We start from the raw sequence: 17274 nt of genomic DNA on the forward strand, positions 1-17274 counted from the left end.
CATCGCACAGAGGCACGGAGCATCCCTGTGCATCTCCCCAGCACAGGCGCTGCCGCCCCACGCGCTCCCCGAGGTGTCATTACTCTGCAGGAGCCCGCACTAATTACAGTGTCAGCCTCGTGCTGCAGGGCTGCTAATTGAGGTAGAGCATTACAGTGTTTCCAAACCCCGAGCTGCAGGCAGGGGCCGCAGCAGATCCGAGCAGCGCTGCTGGCGCTCTTGGGAAAGCAGAAGGACTTCAGGGAAAGCCTGTCCTGCTGCTCACCGAGAGCTGGACCAGCATCTGCTTCATGCAACACAGACCAGAGCCCCTTAATGAGCAGGGCAGGCTGTGGTTTAATCACAATCTGAATTATTTATTAGGGTGAAATCAGTGCTGGCATCCCATGACCTGCAGCCAGGGCTCTGGGGAACACAACGGCAGATGCAGGCTCAAGTCCCAACTTCTCTGATGTGAAAACATCTGGATGACTTGGGGCAAAGCCCCACTGAAAGGAGGATGTTGGCACAGGGTTTTGCCATCGGTGAGTGGCCCCACAGAGCACAAACAGGCATTGACACCCACAGCATCGCTAAGGACTGCTGGAAGGGCAAGCACCAGGTAGAATAGAGCAGGAGAAGGAATGTGGGACAGGGCTTGGCAGGGTCGGACACCGCCATGGTGAGCCAGAGACCCCACTGAGCTGAGCCAAGCCCCAGGACAGGGGCTGAGCACAGACCTTCTGCAGGCCACGGTCATGCTCCTCTCTTGTTATTAAGCTTTAATATTGTGACCTTTAAGATGCAAGAGAGAATTCCTGAGCCTCTGTAACTGTCCAAGGGAGGCTTTGTGCTCTTGGACAAGCAACGAAAGGTTAGAGCAACGCCTCCGCAGCAGCCAGGGCCGTGTTCCCATTAACCTATTGCTACAGGTGACACTTGGTTCACTCCTCTACAGAACCTCCTCTGTTTCCTTGCTGAATGACGGGAATCCTCAGACAAGAGCCCAAGGCACCGAGGTGCACACAGCACCTGGCTCCCTGACACTGCGTTTGAAGGATGAAATCCAATTACTGCTCCCTTAGTGCAAAACCCTTCCCCTTTTAGCGTGTCCCCACGACAGGCTGGCAACAGCGAGCGAGGCTGCAGATGTTCCAGGTCCCTCCCAATCCCTCTCTCCGCGAGGGGTTTGGCTGCCAAGACCTGACACGGTTCAGCCGTACCAAAGAGCAAGACCTGATGCGAGAGATCGCATCACAAGGCACCAGGCACCCATGTGGGGATCTCGCACCCATCTGCGAGCAGCAAGGGACAGAAGAAGGGATAGAAGGTGGCAGCAGCCGTGTGTGACCCTCCTGGGATGGCCTCGGGAAGGGGCTGCCCGTGAGCAGGGCCGGAGGGGCAGGACCTACCTGGGATGTTGTGGATGGTGATAGCGAGGATCATGAGCATAATCCGCCTCCAGCTGCTGCTGCTGGCCGTGGGGACCCCATCCCTGGCCACAGGGAACGCTGGGGGGGGGTCCGGCAGGGTGGCCCCTGCACCCTTCCTCCTCTGGTAGGGCTCCCCGTTCTCACCTTTGTCTGCAGGGACAGAAAGACAGACAGGTGAGAAGAGAGGGGGACAGAGCGGGGCACCTCCCGCCTCCCCTCCCAGAGGGAAAGAGCAGGGAGAAGGACTAACACTGACCAGAGCAGGGCTGAAGGTGCATGTGTCGCTCCCTATGTTCCAGGGTAGAGGTTTCCCCCCAGGCAAACTGCAGAGTCCATGGGCTAGGGAGTCTCTGAGTCAAAGCACAAGCTCATCTTCTGCCTCCTCTTCCTCCCCTGGGGACCCAAATGGCTCCCCAGCATCACCCACCCCTTCAAAGTCCCAGTGTGGTGGGGACAAGCACTGGGGATGATGGCTGGTGAGGATGATGAGCAGCAGGGACCCATGGAAAGTCCATTGCTCCCCCCCCCCCCCCCCCCCCCAAACTTTGCAGGTCTGCAGTTCCATTGCCATCACCGGTACAGGAAAGCCCCATTAACACTCACCCCAGTCACAAAACAAGTGCATTGAGCTGTATTTAGTGACTGTTCTGCCACCAAAAGATTTGCCACTGCCATTTGCTAAGACATCACCAGGTAACTCCAGGCTCTCCCAGACCTCTGCTCCCAGCAGGACCATTACCATCAGCTTCACTGCAATCAGTTATCTAAAACCATGCCACTACAACCTCAGGCCCAATTAGGGCTGTGAACCAGCACCAGGCAGCACCATAATAAAGCCCACGCACACTGAGACCTCCAGCATGAAAAGGTGAAGGGATGCCAAGACGAGGAGCACAGATTCCTCCACCCCGCACAGCTATGGCTCAGTATTAAAGACTTGACATTTAGACAATATAATTCTCTCCCCTTGGATTTACAGAATTCTCCCTGCTGTCCCTTGAGCCACGCTCTCCCTGGTTTTGTTCACAGACACAGTGTAAGGAGCCATCCAAAGCTGTTCTGATGGAATTCAAATTGCTTCCCCTGCTATTTGGAGGCAGGATGGTACCTGGCCATCACATCACACACCACACAGCATGTGTTTCAGCACCAATTAAGAACCTTGGGATAAGAGGGCTCATGCAAATTGACACAGGAGGTCACCTTGGGAAAGCAGCAGTGCATCTGGCCATCTGCAACACAAACACGGACACCCAAAGGCATCCTAAAACGGTCCTCAGCAATGCAGACGACACACACACACCAATTTAATAGTGTTTGGTAGCAAAAGAGCAGCTCAAAGACTAAAACCCCACTTGAGAGCAGTGGGAGCAGGCACCTCCTGCCACCTCCCATGCACAGGAGCATCCCTGGACGGTGTCACCAGGGCTGCAAATCACAACGCTCGTGCTTTCCACCGCACAGCAAGATGCTGCACTGCTAAACAGTGTCATTAGCCATATGGAGCCAGCCACTTTGTCCCCGAATCCCAGCCCAGTCAATAGCACGCAGTCACATTTGATGGCAGAGCTCCCTCCCAGCCCATGGGGCCAAAGATAAATATGGTTTTAAGCAACAGCAAGGGCAATTAGATGCAGCGGAGCAGCTTGTCCAATTCACTGCAGGAACGCTGGCGTGGTTTGGCTGGCAAAGGGGCAGCCAAGGCTAAAGCCACTTACAGATGACATCCCCTCCTTCTGCCAGACCACTGCGGTACTTTAATTGCTTGGCACGCACCCCCTGGTCCCCCAAACAGAGTTTTCCTCAGCTGATGCTGACCCACAGGGCTGCACCCAGTGCTGCCGCAGCCCCATCACCGCAGGGTGATGTGAGGATGCAGAAAGGTGCAGGAATCCCCCTCTGCCATTGAGGGCTTCCCAGGGAGGAGGAAAAACACCATGTAAACCATTTTGAGAAGAGCACTTACATTCAAGTGACAAAACACCAGTGCTTCTCCCTTTATAGAGAGCAACAAGTGTTCCGTAGAAGCAGGAGTGATTGCAACGCAAGCGTAAACTCTTGAAGTGGTTTATGCGAGGCACAAATGCAGGATGGGTGCTGGAAGTGGGGGTTTGGGGGGTCTGGGGAAGCTCTGCACTTTGCAGGCTTCGGGGGAACGCAGGATGTGAGATCAGGGATTTGGTTTTTCTTCCATCAGGCCAGAAAAGCTGCTGCTGACAGTGCAGCAGCACCTCCACCGCGCTCTCATCGCTCGCAGCACCAGCTGAGAACAGTGGCACTGACACCAGGCAGGGTGCTCCATCACTGTTTAATTCTCACCAACCCCACAGTGAACAATTTCTTCCTCCTGTCTAATCTGAATTCACTCTGCCAATTTAAAGCCATTCCCCCTTGCCCTGTCACTACGTGCCCTTGTAAAAAGGGAACCCGGATGTCTCAGTTGTATCCCCACGGTTTAGGCAGAATGAGCCCAAGAACCCAACCCCTCCCAAGCCGCTTTCCGCTTGGCACTGACAGAACTGATCGACCAAATGGCAGCAGCCTTTCCAAAAACCTGACTTTCTGGCTCTGAACAAAACAACTCTGCCTCGACATCTGCTCTGCTCGCAGAGACGCTCACTTGTGCCACCCCCGTGAAGCTCCCATCTATCTCCCTTTAGGCTATTGCTCAGGCCCCATTCCCAGGGGATCACAGGGATTGTGGCAGGGAGGGGACCATGTGGTGGCACCATGCTCATGGTCCCCTCGGGACACACACGGAGCCTTCAGGAAGGGGAGAGCTGCTCCAGCTCCAGCTCAACCCAGCCATCCAAACCACTCGCAATGCACTCATTGCACGTTAACCCCCAGTGCTTTGAGCTGATGGTTCATTGGGCTTTTCATGCCTCATCCCAGCTGTACTTTCTTCTCATTCCCCTTGTCCCTGGGTTTGAGGGGTTCGCTCTGGGTCTGCACCGTACCCCAGGACTCCTGCAGCAAGGCACAGCGAGGCTTTTGCTGGTGTTTAACCATCAAAGCAAATCCTTCCCAGCTCCCTGCTCCAGGTTTCGATCTCAGCTCCCCCAGCTCCTGCCTGCAGGTGAATTTTGGCTGAGAAAAAGCCTGCTCTATTGAATGCACAGCCACCAGCATGGGAGAAAGCCCCAGAAAGGAGCTGCAACCACCACAGAGGGGCCCAGCTGCACTTTGGGGCCACCCATGCCTGCAGATATCAGATATCTGAGAGCATCAGCCAGGTACATCCACACTCCCCCCATGCTCATAAGCATCCTCTGTGAAGAAGCACAGCAAGGGATTCAATGGCCAACGCTCGTCTCACGTCTGTAACAGGGGAAGCTTCAGCTTTCCCCATTCTGATGAAAATTACCCCCCTCTCCCCATCATCAGATTACCAGGAAAGATCCATCTCACGGCTCTCATGAACAAAAGGCAATGCTCAGACCACTTCCATTGCTTAACACGAGCCTGCCACCCACAAAGGTATCACCCAGCCCCAACACACTCCTACCACTTCTATTAGATCCCTTTTTTGTTAATTATTACTATATTTTACCTACAAGTAGTCTGCTTCCTACTCCTGACAAAACTGTTGATGCACATTCGACACTCTACAAGCAGATCTGAAGCACCTTCAAGGACAGCGGTGACAAAGGATGGGGAGATGCCACAGCCCTCTGCAAATGTGGGAAATAAAGAGGATAGCTGCAGCTTTTACCAGGGAAGTGCTGCGGGTGGTGTGCCTGGGCAATCTGAACACCAAATTGCCTCTCCTACACATTATCAGTGCATTAGCAGAGGATAAAGGCAGCAAGACCAAACGGAGGGAGACAACCCCAGCATCATTTTCCCAGTAGTGCCACATCTAACAGCGAGCCTACAGAGCGCACACGGGTCAAGCAATGGGGTTTACTGCCAATTGGTGCTGGAAACGATTAAAAAACCAGGGAAAAGAGGGATAATTACAGTGGAGGGGTGATCCCGGCACAGCACCGGACACGGCACGGGAGGGGATGCGTGCGGCTGTCACACAAAGCACAGCACCCAGAGCGCTCCCAGCCTGAAACGCTGCCTCTCACCCAGGCTAAGGGGAACAAAACAATAATTACAGCAAAACACGGATTTGGCTGGAAGTCAGGAAAGCCTCAATAGCAAATTGGAGTGGTGATAAGAGGAGAACAAGGGAGGGGGCTCTTAAAGAATAGCTGACACAATCAGACGAGGGTGCTCGCGAGAAGGCTGCCAAGACAATTATGTGGCAAATAATTATCTGCACCACATACATTATTTTAAGTCTTGTTCACAGAACGTGCTCCATACATTCTACTCCATTTATCATTATTGGATTTCTTAGCAAAGCTGCAGGGCAAAGATTCTGCCAAAAGTTTAATTACATATGTGCAGCCTGCTGCATTTTTCATATCCTCTGCAGCCAGCCCTGGAAAAAGATAAATGGCTTTGAGTATGGCTTAAACTGCTGGTGAAATATAAAAACCAACTGGCTCCTTATCAGCATGTGAAATGGCTTTTTATTTCTGATTATTTCTTAATGAAAACTGTTTGCATTAGCCGTGAGCTCAGCTTTACTGCGCTCGCAAGCGCTACACAAACAGACGAAGATGCTATTTACCCTGGGCTCAAAGAAACCCTCATGACTGCACTGCTTCAGCTCCCACATTCAAACCAAAGCCTATGGAGCTCTCTAGCTTTTCACATCTGCTTTAGAGCCCGTCTCCTTCTCTCCACTTAGGCCTGGCTTTAGCCCTGCCTCTCCTCCAACAGCTCTCAAATGCTTGAAATTAAATGTGCTCAACCAGGCTGCTGATCAGGGCTGGGGCTCTTCAAATCCCTGTTGGAGAAGTGTGTGAGGAGCCTGTGCAACCCCTTTTAGGTGGCCTAAGAGCCACTTTAGGCTCGATTTGGCTCCAATCCTCCGCCTCCAGCCCAGTCCCATGGCACCGGTGAGTTTCAGCATACTGTAGGAGCTGGTACCCTGTGGTGAGCACACTTTCTCCCAAGCAGCACCCCAGCATCTCCTTCTTTCCCCATTCCAGAGCAAACACACTCATGGCAATTTGGATCCTCCCTTCAGATGCTTGAAAAATCAAGCTCCAAAAACCCTCCTTCATCTTTTCCCCACTGATTTCCCCATCAAATTCGTGCAACAAGACTTTGCCTCACTGAGGAGGGACATGAAGCTGAAAGCAGCTGAGGGAGGGACCTCCGGGCTCTCAGAGCAACACAAATCCCTTACTACGGGCTCCATCATTCTTTCCTTCAGCTTAAACTGACAAGGGATGAATTAGCACCCTCATCTGTAAACCTTTGTCAGCTCCCGTCTCGAAAGTGTGGGAGAAGGGAGGCAGAGATGGATGCACAAAACACTTGTTAAAATCCATGATGAACTGCTGCTCGCCGGCTATTTGTAATACTGTTTGGTGTTGAGGCACACGGGAACAAGGCAAAGGAAGGAAAGCATCAAATACTCTTATTTCTAAAGCCCCCACTCAGCAATGTCTCTATCTCTCACCTGCTCCTATGATATCCATTATAACTGCACCCACAGGGAACAGCGGAGCATCGGGATGGAGCAGGGAAGCAGCAGCCACACACAGAGCCAGCGGCCGGCCCGGCTCCAGCAGAGCTGCTGCCAAGTTCCCTTGGGCTCCTCGGAGCCCCACACCACTCAGCACACTCCTCACTGCCAGCACCTGCTTGCGTGCAGCTGGAAACGTGCTTTATGCGTTATAGCTGCTCAAGAAAAGGCTGAGCAAGCCGGGTGTGAGCCTTTAGCTGGGGATGGGGTAGGGAATGAAGGAAGGATTTGCTAAAGAAAACAATAACTCAAGTCACTGCCATCCTGTCCCGAGGTACAGAACATAATTGCATGTTAAATTGTCCCCCCTCGTGCCTGAGATAAATCAAAGTTACTCAAAATACGTCTAAGGTTCCCCAAGGCTCAATAGTCAAACCCAGCCCCTGACAGAAAGGCTCTCCTCCACTGCAAGCGTGATGCTACGAACATCTTCACTCTACAAACCCAAGCCCATTCCCTGCTCCGCTCACCTCCATAAACCCTCAATGCTCCATTAGCTCTGAGCAGATGTAACAACCGCTCCGTGGCAGCTGGGCTTCATCCCTATCAGCACACAGGTCCCAGCAGCACTTCTGGTCTGCAAATTCCATTCTGGACCCCACCTCTTGCTGGAACACCACAGGCATCGCTGCTCAGTCAGTGCCATCAGTCAGGGACCTGGGCAGAAGGAGGACCACTCCGGTGATGAGCATCCCTCCTTCATGTGAAGGCTGCAGTAGGGCAGGCAGCACCATTCCCCAGCTCACCCCTTCACACGCCATTCCCTTCTCTCCAGCCTCTCATTTTCCATCATTTTTTGACCATAAGGAAGCCCCAGCAGTAAAACTGCATCAAAATCAACAGCCCTCAGGAAGTGGAGCCAGACACATGCACACTCCTGGCAGCAACCATGCATTGTAATGCAGTACAGCAACAGCTCTGCCTTCTGAGGACACCACCGTTACCTCTCTTCATATTCTCCGTTCTTGAAAGGCTCGTTTCAAGGATTACTGGCACCATTGGAGTCTGAAACCACTAATCCCCTGAGAGCCCAACCCATAGTGCAGACAAGCAACCAAAGTTATTCCTTGCACACATAGAGATGGGAGCTTAAAGCTCACCCAGCTCCAACCCCTGCCACGGGCAGGGCCACCTTCCACTAGAGCAGCTTGCTCCAAGCCCCATCCAACCCGGCCTGGCCCTAAACTCCTCCACATCCCTCCTTTTGCCACTGTGGCAGGAATTCCAGAGAGCAACAAAGGGCCTCGAGGGATGCTAAAAAGCAGATGGGTGCTAGCGAGCATCTGCTCCCTGCTGCCATGCAGGCACGCTGCTCTTACCCACCACCTCCATAAGAGGTTTAATTACTGTAGGTAATTAAGCACAGCACCTCTGGTGGGATAACTGTTATCCCCTCCACAGACAGGTACAGGGAGAGGCAGCGAGTGCCGCAGGCTCCGAGCTGGGCAAAGGGAAGCAGGCAGGAATCCCGGGTTGCACTCGTCAGCTCTGATCAGCTCTGACAGCACAGATCACGTCGGAGCTGGAAATAAAACCACCAAGGGAAAAGGTTCTTTTTTTAAAGGAATGAGTCCCCAAAGTGGGGGGAATCCAGCTGCTGGAATGTCTGCACACACACAGAACAAAGCTGCCGAAAAAGAGCTCCTTGGACTTGCCCAACTATGGTCAAAATAAGGATTTACTTTTAAAAATAGCAATTTATTTACTGCTCAAAGAGCACTGGCGAGGCTCCGGGTGCCCCACACAGCCCAGTGCCACTGATCCCACCCCTGGGTGCTGGTGGCAGGGAGGGAAGCAGGACACCCGTGCCACCCCTTTGCACGCTATGGTGACTGCAGCCCCAGCCTGTGGGCACGAGCTCACCCCACAGCCCCCCGTACGTAACAAATTCGGTTTCCAACGTTTCTGGCAGATACAAGAGGTCCCTGCATCTGCTCAGGCTTTCAGCAAGGAAGATAAATAGAGTGTCATGACTCACTGTCTATTAGGCGCCTTCATTTATCCGAGCGTGCACAGGAGCTTTCATAAAAGGTTGTTTAATTCAGCATGACTGACTACCACTTGCTCTCAGACACGCGATTATTGCTGGGATCTGTCTCAAGTTTGGAGCCAGGAGGACGCTGGAGCGGGCCAGGCTGACCCGTGCGTCCCCAAAGAGAGCATCAGCTACCAAGTGAGTGGAGCCTGATGCCCAAAGCCCAGCTCAAACAGCACACCAGTAACAACCTGGCCTGAAAAGAGACCCAGCACATCTTCAGCACTCCCCCGCTGCTCCCTTGGGACCCAAGGTACCTCCTTGTGACGCCCCCAGCAATTGCCCCAGAGCATCCTTGCTGATCCTGCATCACTTGGCTCCCTTCTCAGCCTCCCCCACTTTCAAGCATCACCGTTGTCCCCCCAAACCTTGATCCTAATTCACGAACTTCTCCCCTGCTGCTCCAGTGATCCATCGAGTAACACATGAAATCACTGCTCCAGCCCTCCGCGTGCCATCGTCTAACCCCAGCAGCCCAAGAAATCAGGTAATTCCTGGGATTCACCAGGAATGTAACAGGACATTTCCCTGGGAAAGCTCTCATCATTACCAAGAGCTGCCAGCGTGCATCTGGGGGCACTTTTGTATGGGAAAACGAATCCTTAACGCAGCTCTTCATGTGAAGGAAAAAGCGCTGGAGGAATGAGATGAAGGGAAGGAACAGCACGTGTTGGCCAGAGTTGGCCCAGACAAACCAACCCTCTGGAAATCTCATCTGGATCCATTAACCCAGCACCCTATTCCTCCAGAGCCACAGGGATTCATCCTCAAACACCCAGCTCCCTGATGGCAGCAACATCAATGCCAGGGCAGCCGCTTCCATGAGGATGAGGAGGACGACGACCGCGACAGAGGTGACGGGACACAAGCCAGGCACACGGTGGGAAGCCGCAGTAACCACAAGGCCAAGGTGCTGCTCCTCGAGCGGCACAGACTGCTTCCTGGCAGCAGGAATGCCAGAACCCTCCCTGCTTCACGTCTGCCATGTTTAAAGATTAATTTCTTGGGCGAGAGCGACAGCGCGATGCTCAGCGTAATTACATGCACCAGGTCCTCTTAAGCACACCAATTCACACCAACTTCCAAGATCTCCTTACAGAGCTCCCAGTAGATGAAGTGCGTTGCTGAATCATTTTCTGCTGGAATCTTACACATCCGAGTTAATTTAATCATTTCATTTCAGAGGGTTGAGCTATGTTCGGCTCTCGGATCCTTGGCAGGCGACAGCTCCTGATCTGAGTGAGAGGAGAGGCAGCGAATCTCGGAAGGAAGAACAAGATCAGACCACAATCTCATTACAACCTCAGAAAGAAAACGGATTTTGATGAGGAGCTATTAAGGGACCAGGCAGCTCTCCTGCACTGGAAGGATGGGGCCCACAGCCCCAAGGCAGCCCAGTGCAGAGGTCGTGACCACGGGCTCAGCGCTGTCACTGCAAGGTCCCACCAACATCCCAGCACATCAGGACCACATCTGCAACCAACCAACCCTGCCTCCGGGCCAGGGGTGCTCTGGCATCATCCTCACTTGGCACACACCTGCATATCACAGGATCATGGGATGGTTTGGGTTGAAAGGGACCTTAGAGCTCATCCAGTTCTAATCCCCTTCCACAGATATAGTGAGGAGAAATTCCCAAGCAGCACCTAAACCTGGGGGTGCAGAGCCCAGCTGCAGCCTCTGTAATGGGCCATGCACCAGATCCTGCCCTTCCCACCAGTGACCCACAGCCGGCGATGCTTCCCCAGCACACACCAGCTCCTCACAAGCCAGTTCCTAGAGAGAGTTTCCCAGTCCCAGGCTGAATCTGCTGTTCAGCAGCCTCACATGTGCTCTGGAATAGGGACTCATCTGGGATTCCCATCCTTATCGCCCACGAGACACAGCCCGGAGGGAGGGAAAGGCAGCGATCCCACTGGATCGGTCACTGCCACGGACGGGCAGACCCAACACAAGGGAAAAGGGGCTATTTCCACAGTCTGAAAAGTAAAATGAATAAATAATGGCTTTCAGAGGAAAATAAAAGTGCTCTTTTGTTCTCAACCCTCCAATGTACAAAATCAATCCCAGCTCCCCCCCAAAGGGACAAGCAGATTGGATTCCTGCCTGCTCTCCTGGCAAAGCCACACCATCAGGCTGCTTCCAGGAGCACAATCCATCATCCCACGCTCGCCGTTCCGGCGCGTGATATCCCGATGGTATCGCACACACAAACTACCCCCTCGATCCACAGAAACTAATTCCACCCCTACAGCAGTGCCTGTGCAAACAAAGCAGGTTTCAAACGCGGCTGCTGCAGCAAGGGAAGGAAACGGACAGAAGAGCAGGAGATGCCTTCCCACGTTAAGGAAAGGATCCCAGGCTTTTCCTTCTGTCTGACAGCACTTTGTGGCCTACTACTAAACACTTCAATTCTCCTATTTTGGGTAGTCTTTGGGGTAAAACCAGAAAAGCAAACCCAGGGCTCAACCTGCAGCATTACTTTGCGAAAGGGAGGGTTCATCCTCAGCAGCAACAAGGGTCTGGGCTTTTTTCCTTCAACAAATTCCAATTTATGGATCTGGGATGATTGTCTCAGGAATGAAAACTCACGTCTTGAGCAGAAACACGCTGCTCCTCACTGCAGCCACTGGGGATGCAGCAGAGAGGATGCTCCTGGCCCTCAACATTTAGGAGATCCACAGGAGCCCGTGTGCTGCAGGCTGCCCTTGGCTGGGCAAAGACCTGGATCAGGGGGAAGGCAGCAAATACCTCTCAAGAATCAATGTCAAGGAGCTGGGCTCCATTTTTCTCCCTTGAATCCGAAGCCAATCGATCTCTCTCAGCCCGGGGTGGGATGACTCAGCCGCAGAACGGCGCTAAGCTCTCCTCCCGCGGGAATTCAGCACACACATACATGGAAAAAACACCCATTTCTTACCTTTTCTGCTAGTATTCCAAGAAAGGATTATTTTACACATCCCTTATCCGCCTTTTCAATGGAGAGCCGCAGCACTGAGCCTCCCACAAACTCCTGCTTTCAGCTGAAGGCATTTCCGACCCGCACACAGCGGGACTCCGATGTCTAACACAGAGGCACTGTCCTGGGGCCACTCCTGCTTTCCCCAAGGACCAACCCCAGAACCAAACCAGCAAAACCCTGACCAAATGCAGGAAGTGATGGATGCTTCACAGGGCTCTCGCACCCAGCAATGAGGCTCCTTCCACGGGCAGGGACCCCTTCCATAGAGCAGCTTGCTCCAAGCCCCTGTGTCCAACCTGGCCTTGAACACTGCCAGGGATGGGGCAGCCACAGCTTCTCTGGGCACCCTGTGCCAGCGCCTCAGCACCCTCACAGGGAAGAGCTGCTGCCTAAGAGCTCATCTCAATCAGCCATTCTCCAGGCTTTGGGAATGCTGTCGAGCTCCCCTTGGAAAACAACACGCAACTTCAAAAACCCCCCAGAGTTACTCTACTAACTGCACTCCCTGGGATGCGATACCAGGGCACAGCCCCATCTGCGCACTGGAGAAGGACTCCTGGGTGGAAAAAGCCTAACAAACACTTTACTGCTTATTTTAAAGCTGAACATTGCTTATGGATGCTGTGAAATCCCATCACCTGCTCGCAAGCAAGCACCACGCCATGGCCAGAGCCCCCTGTACAAAGAGGACAGCCACGACCGGCAGGAAAACAAATAAATAAGCAAGCACTGCTTTCATTCTATGTAATTGGGAATTCAGTGCTATTTCATACTGACTTTAAGGCGGTTCGCACCATCTGCTGCCACAGATACATCTCGGGGCTTTGAAGAGAATCAATCTCAGCTTTGCTTCCTCTCTCCAGATGCCCCTGAGGCCAGGGTTCTCATTGAGCAGCATGTACCACGGGGGGCATCACCCGCTCAGCTCGCACCGGGAGGGCAAAAGTAGGGCCTGGGGCAAGCACTCTGCTGCTAGGTAGAGACACACAGATGGCAGTGAATATGCTTGAGCTTTAGGACTCGCAGATAACCCAGTTTAGAAAATAGAGACTTAGTTTAAGCTTATAACAAATACAGATGAGGCAGCGCCAGGTCTTTAGAAAGGAAAAACAAAGGCCTTGTTTGTGGAGCGCCCAAGATGCCAAGTACCAAACCCGGCTGCTGCCTCAGCTGCAATGGTTCACACCCAGCAGTGGGTCCTGCCCCGCTGCCTTTGGTCCCCCCCCACCCCAGCCCATCCCAGGCAATGGGGATGCTGGGGGAGCACGTTCCCATCACACCTCCCTCGCAGGCAGCTGCCAGGCTTGGCTCCTGCTCTGGGTGCTGGGGCTGTTCCAGTCCCACCAACCCTCCTGCTTCCACCGCCTACGAGGAAAATAAGGGAGGAAAAGCACAATCTGAGCTCTCTGCTCATACGCTGCAGTTATTCTGCATCCAAAGCCAGATGAAGTAACTCCCTATGCAGCCTCCAAATGGGAGGACAGCACCTCTTCACTGCTTCCCTGGATCCCACTCCAGAGCCAGGAGCAGCCTATTTCTGTGCTGAGTAGCAAGGCAAGGGAAAAACAACCACGAGCCCAACAATAACCCACCCAGCCAGGCTGAACGCTGTTCGCCTCTGGATTGGGATGAAATAAAGCCTCATTTACAACAGCCCACCGAGAGGGACGTTATGTGATGGACAGGATGTCTAAGCAGCTAACCCATTACACGGGCACAGCTTGAAACCAAAAGTCATTTCACTTCAGTGGTGCCTGTGTGAAAGGCAGAAAGATATTCCCTAATTGGGGTTATTTATCCAGCAGCTCTCCCGGCAGCCACACAGACTGGGATCACTGGTGTGTGGACAAGCCTGGGCCTGTGTGAGGGTCTCCCACATCTCCCATGCTCGCATCCCCCTCCCTGCATCCCAGTCACAAAGCACATTTCAACCAAGTCCCCTGGGCATCGCTGGGTGGATTTGGGATGCAGCAGGCAGCAGCAGGCAGATTGGAGGCAGGGGATGCAGCTGCTTCAAAGCTGTTCTCCCGTTCAAGGAGGCAGGCAGATGAAGGGGGGGGTGTTCTGCAGTTCATGTTCCCTTCTTGGGAACAGCACCAGCAGGAGCTCCCTCTCTTTAAATCCTGAAAAGTTCATATTAAATAGAGCCATTGGAAAACTCCAGGCACTGACAAAGCTTCAATCACAGCTTCTGTCTTATTAGGCAGCAGGGACTCGGAGCGAGGCAGGAGCTGCAGGAGCGCAGCCCTCATTACCTCTGCCCCTCGCAGAGCTTTCTCCTTCCAGTATGTAAAAATCCCTCTGTTGCCACACAGCATCTCCTGCTCCAACCCTGGGCACCACCTCTGCAGACAGCCTGGCCTGGGGGGCCCCAGCACTGTTCCCCAGGCAGCAGCTTGAACCCACAGTCACCAGTGTTGGGAGCAATGGGGCAGATCCCGGTGCCCCTGGGTCACGGATGGGAAGACCTAATTCCTTCCTGCATCAGACACTCTATGGCTCAACACCACCATCCCACACGGCTATGGGCAGGATCCATCCTCCTGTATCCCCAGGGATTGGGACAGAGCAGGCACCCACCGGCCCAGTGCCACTTCCAGGTACAGGGACCCCGGGAAGGTGCTGTGGAGCATCACCAGCTGTTTGCCATTTCCCATCACACTGTATCCCTGCTGCCAAGCTGTCCCCTCAGGAGCCTGTTGGCATGCACTGAAAACACCATGGAAAGTACCATTAGTGCTGGAGCCACCCAGGAGGTGATGCTGCACCACAGCACCTCCCGGTTCCAGGTAACCCGGCCAACAGCAGAGATTCTTTCAAAGCATTACCCATGCCCTTCAGATGACCACTGCTTGGTGTGTTTCTCATCATCTTTGCTCAGGGACCAGCTCCATCCCATGGCATCCCCCCAGCACCCACCACCACACTGGTTTAAGAAGCAACTAGAGTGTAAACCCACCCGCCCCACCGATTTAAAGAGCAATTAGAGTGTAAAGAGGGCTTTTATCTGCACAATCAATACGAGTATCTGGGAAAGCTTCCTGGTGGGAGGTAGAATGTAAAACATCGATTTTTAGTGAAAAGGCATATTCCATCATCCTGTGCCATATACCATGTGGAAAAGGATAAAAGTGAGGCCCGGACATGAACGTGTCTCAGGACACAGCAAACTGGAACAAAAACGTGTTGCAATTGAAATCAGATGGGAAAGAAATCAAAAGCACAAATCACATCCGAGCAGCGCTTAGGGAGAGAACCTGCTGCCTTCAGAAGGAAAAAAAGCCTCCTCCAGCAGCAGCGGTGCAGGAAACCTCACCAAGAGCTCCAGCCCCAAACCCACCACCTCCGAATCACACACATGACCAAAGCCTTCATTCACCCAGCTTTCCAGAGCACAGGCTGAGCATCACAAATGCCTTTGAGCACCCGAAGAGCGGGCGCTGCCGAACTTCTGCCACCTCTGAGCAGCTCCGGAACCATTGGTGCAAAGACAGAAAACTCTGCACAAGAGCTTCATGGTTTAGGGGATAAAATGCAGTTTATGGTGCTCCCCCCGTGCCCCCCTCTGCACCCAGAGAATAGCTGCAGCTTTGCTGAGGAGGTTTGTGCTTGCTCAGAGGTGGCTCAAAGCAGAAGCAGAGTTGGGATGCTCCCAGCACGCCCCAAGCACCACCAGGCACCAGTTAAAAACCCCAAAGCGGCCAGGCTGCTACCTGAATAGATCCCAATCTGTCTCCATAACGTGGTCAAGCTGCTCTGAACAGACACACTGGAGCTGAGGATAACTTCACTGCCCTCCCCAGCTCCATCTGGGGACTCTCCAAGCCCTGGCCCATCCATCACAAACACCTTTCCACTCTTGAAGCCACGGTCGATGCCCAAAGACACAGCTGGGCTACAGCTTTTTACACACTTCATTATCCTTAAAACACTTGTTTCAGTTTGAATGTGGGGAATAGCCCTGGTTTTATCTTTTAATGGAGTTTATTCCCTTTCCTTCAAAGCAACGGTGACGGCCTTCCTTCGCTTCATGCTACGTGCCCTGGCATTGCTCCTCACCTAATACTGCTGTCGTAATGCAGAGTGACTGCTAGAGCTCCAGATTTTCATTTCACTCCTCCAAAACATCCTCAGGGTGACTAAAACTGATTCCCATCCCCATTCAACTAAAGAACCACAGCTAGGAAATAAATGAATTACTGTGCTTATTGAATGAGGCCAGAACAACCTCCACCCGAGAGGCAATGATACTGATTGTTAGTTCAGTTTAATAAACCTTGGAATTTAAGGCTTTGCTGAACGCAGCTGCATCAGGGTGGTGTTTCTCCCAAGTTTCACTCGTGCTAACCCCCTTCCAGCCTGGAGCTGGGCTCAGACAGGATTTCAAGCCTCCAGCCAGTCCCCAAGCCACAGGACAAGCACACCAAGCCATGGGTTTGATGCAACGCAGGTCCCCGGAGATGCTCCATTAAAGCAGATGTTTTAATGCCCTATTACCTCGCTGTGTCAGGAAAGTTACTTCTAGAGGACTAACTCCCCTTGCACACACGTGTGCACACACTGGCGTGACCCATGGCACCGAGCCCAGCAGTGCATCCGCAGGCTGAGGCTGGAAATGAGCCCCTGAGGAGCCCGTTTTATACAGCTGCAGAATTAAAAAGACTTAACAGCTTGTCAGGTGTAGCCAGGAAATTAAAGCTCCTTGATAATATTGCACCGAGTTAACGAAGCTCAATTGGGGAAATGACTCCCCTGATTAATGGCCCAGGCAGCACCGAAAGCCTCCCGGCAGCTTCCCCGCTTACTGATAGACCTGATTTCAGAGCGTGGGTCCCAACCAGCACGTCACTCAACAGGCTTTAATAAGCCTCATCATAGATTAACAAATTACCCTGAAATAAAAGGAGCACAGAACGGAGCAGCCGGTGCATGTACCAATGATGCTACCTGCATCCCTGCTCCCCAGCATCCATGGGTGATGCTGAGAAGCCCCCCCAAGAGCAGGTCCTCCTGCACCAGCAGGCATGAAGACACTGCTCATCTGCCACCAAGCACTTCAGATGAGGAACCTTACACCCACCCAGCCTTCTTTGCTTGCTAACTTCATCTTTATAGGCAAGAGACCCGAGCAGACCCTACAGCAAACAGCAGAGCAGGAAAACCACATCCTCATGCTGTTAAATCTGTGCCTGTGTTGATTCAGGCAGGATTAAGAGGCTTACAGGAAAAGCCACCTCAAAGACCAAAGCTCTTCCAGCACGGGGCATTGCTG

General features: G+C 53.0%; 2 protein-coding genes across 3 annotated transcripts in view; one reads left to right on the forward strand and one right to left on the reverse strand.

The window, feature by feature from the left end:
• The window catches only part of RPL38 (ribosomal protein L38), a 280018-nt gene that overhangs the window by 98975 nt on the left and 163769 nt on the right, over positions 1 to 17274 (forward strand). The window lies entirely within an intron of this gene.
• The window catches only part of SLC39A11 (solute carrier family 39 member 11), a 118888-nt gene that overhangs the window by 30815 nt on the left and 70799 nt on the right, over positions 1 to 17274 (reverse strand). For both annotated transcript variants that reach the window (XM_057418567.1, XM_057418566.1), the window contains exon 6: positions 1392 to 1562. In XM_057418567.1, the coding sequence (XP_057274550.1) occupies positions 1392 to 1562 (171 nt within the window). The remainder of the gene's footprint in view (positions 1 to 1391; positions 1563 to 17274) is intronic.

This window comes from Pezoporus wallicus, unplaced genomic scaffold (genome assembly GCF_028554395.1).
Source record: "Pezoporus wallicus isolate ANWC-B61680 ecotype Strahan unplaced genomic scaffold, APGP_CSIRO_Pwel_v1 contig_3710, whole genome shotgun sequence".
Classification (NCBI taxonomy): domain Eukaryota; kingdom Metazoa; phylum Chordata; class Aves; order Psittaciformes; family Psittacidae; genus Pezoporus; species Pezoporus wallicus.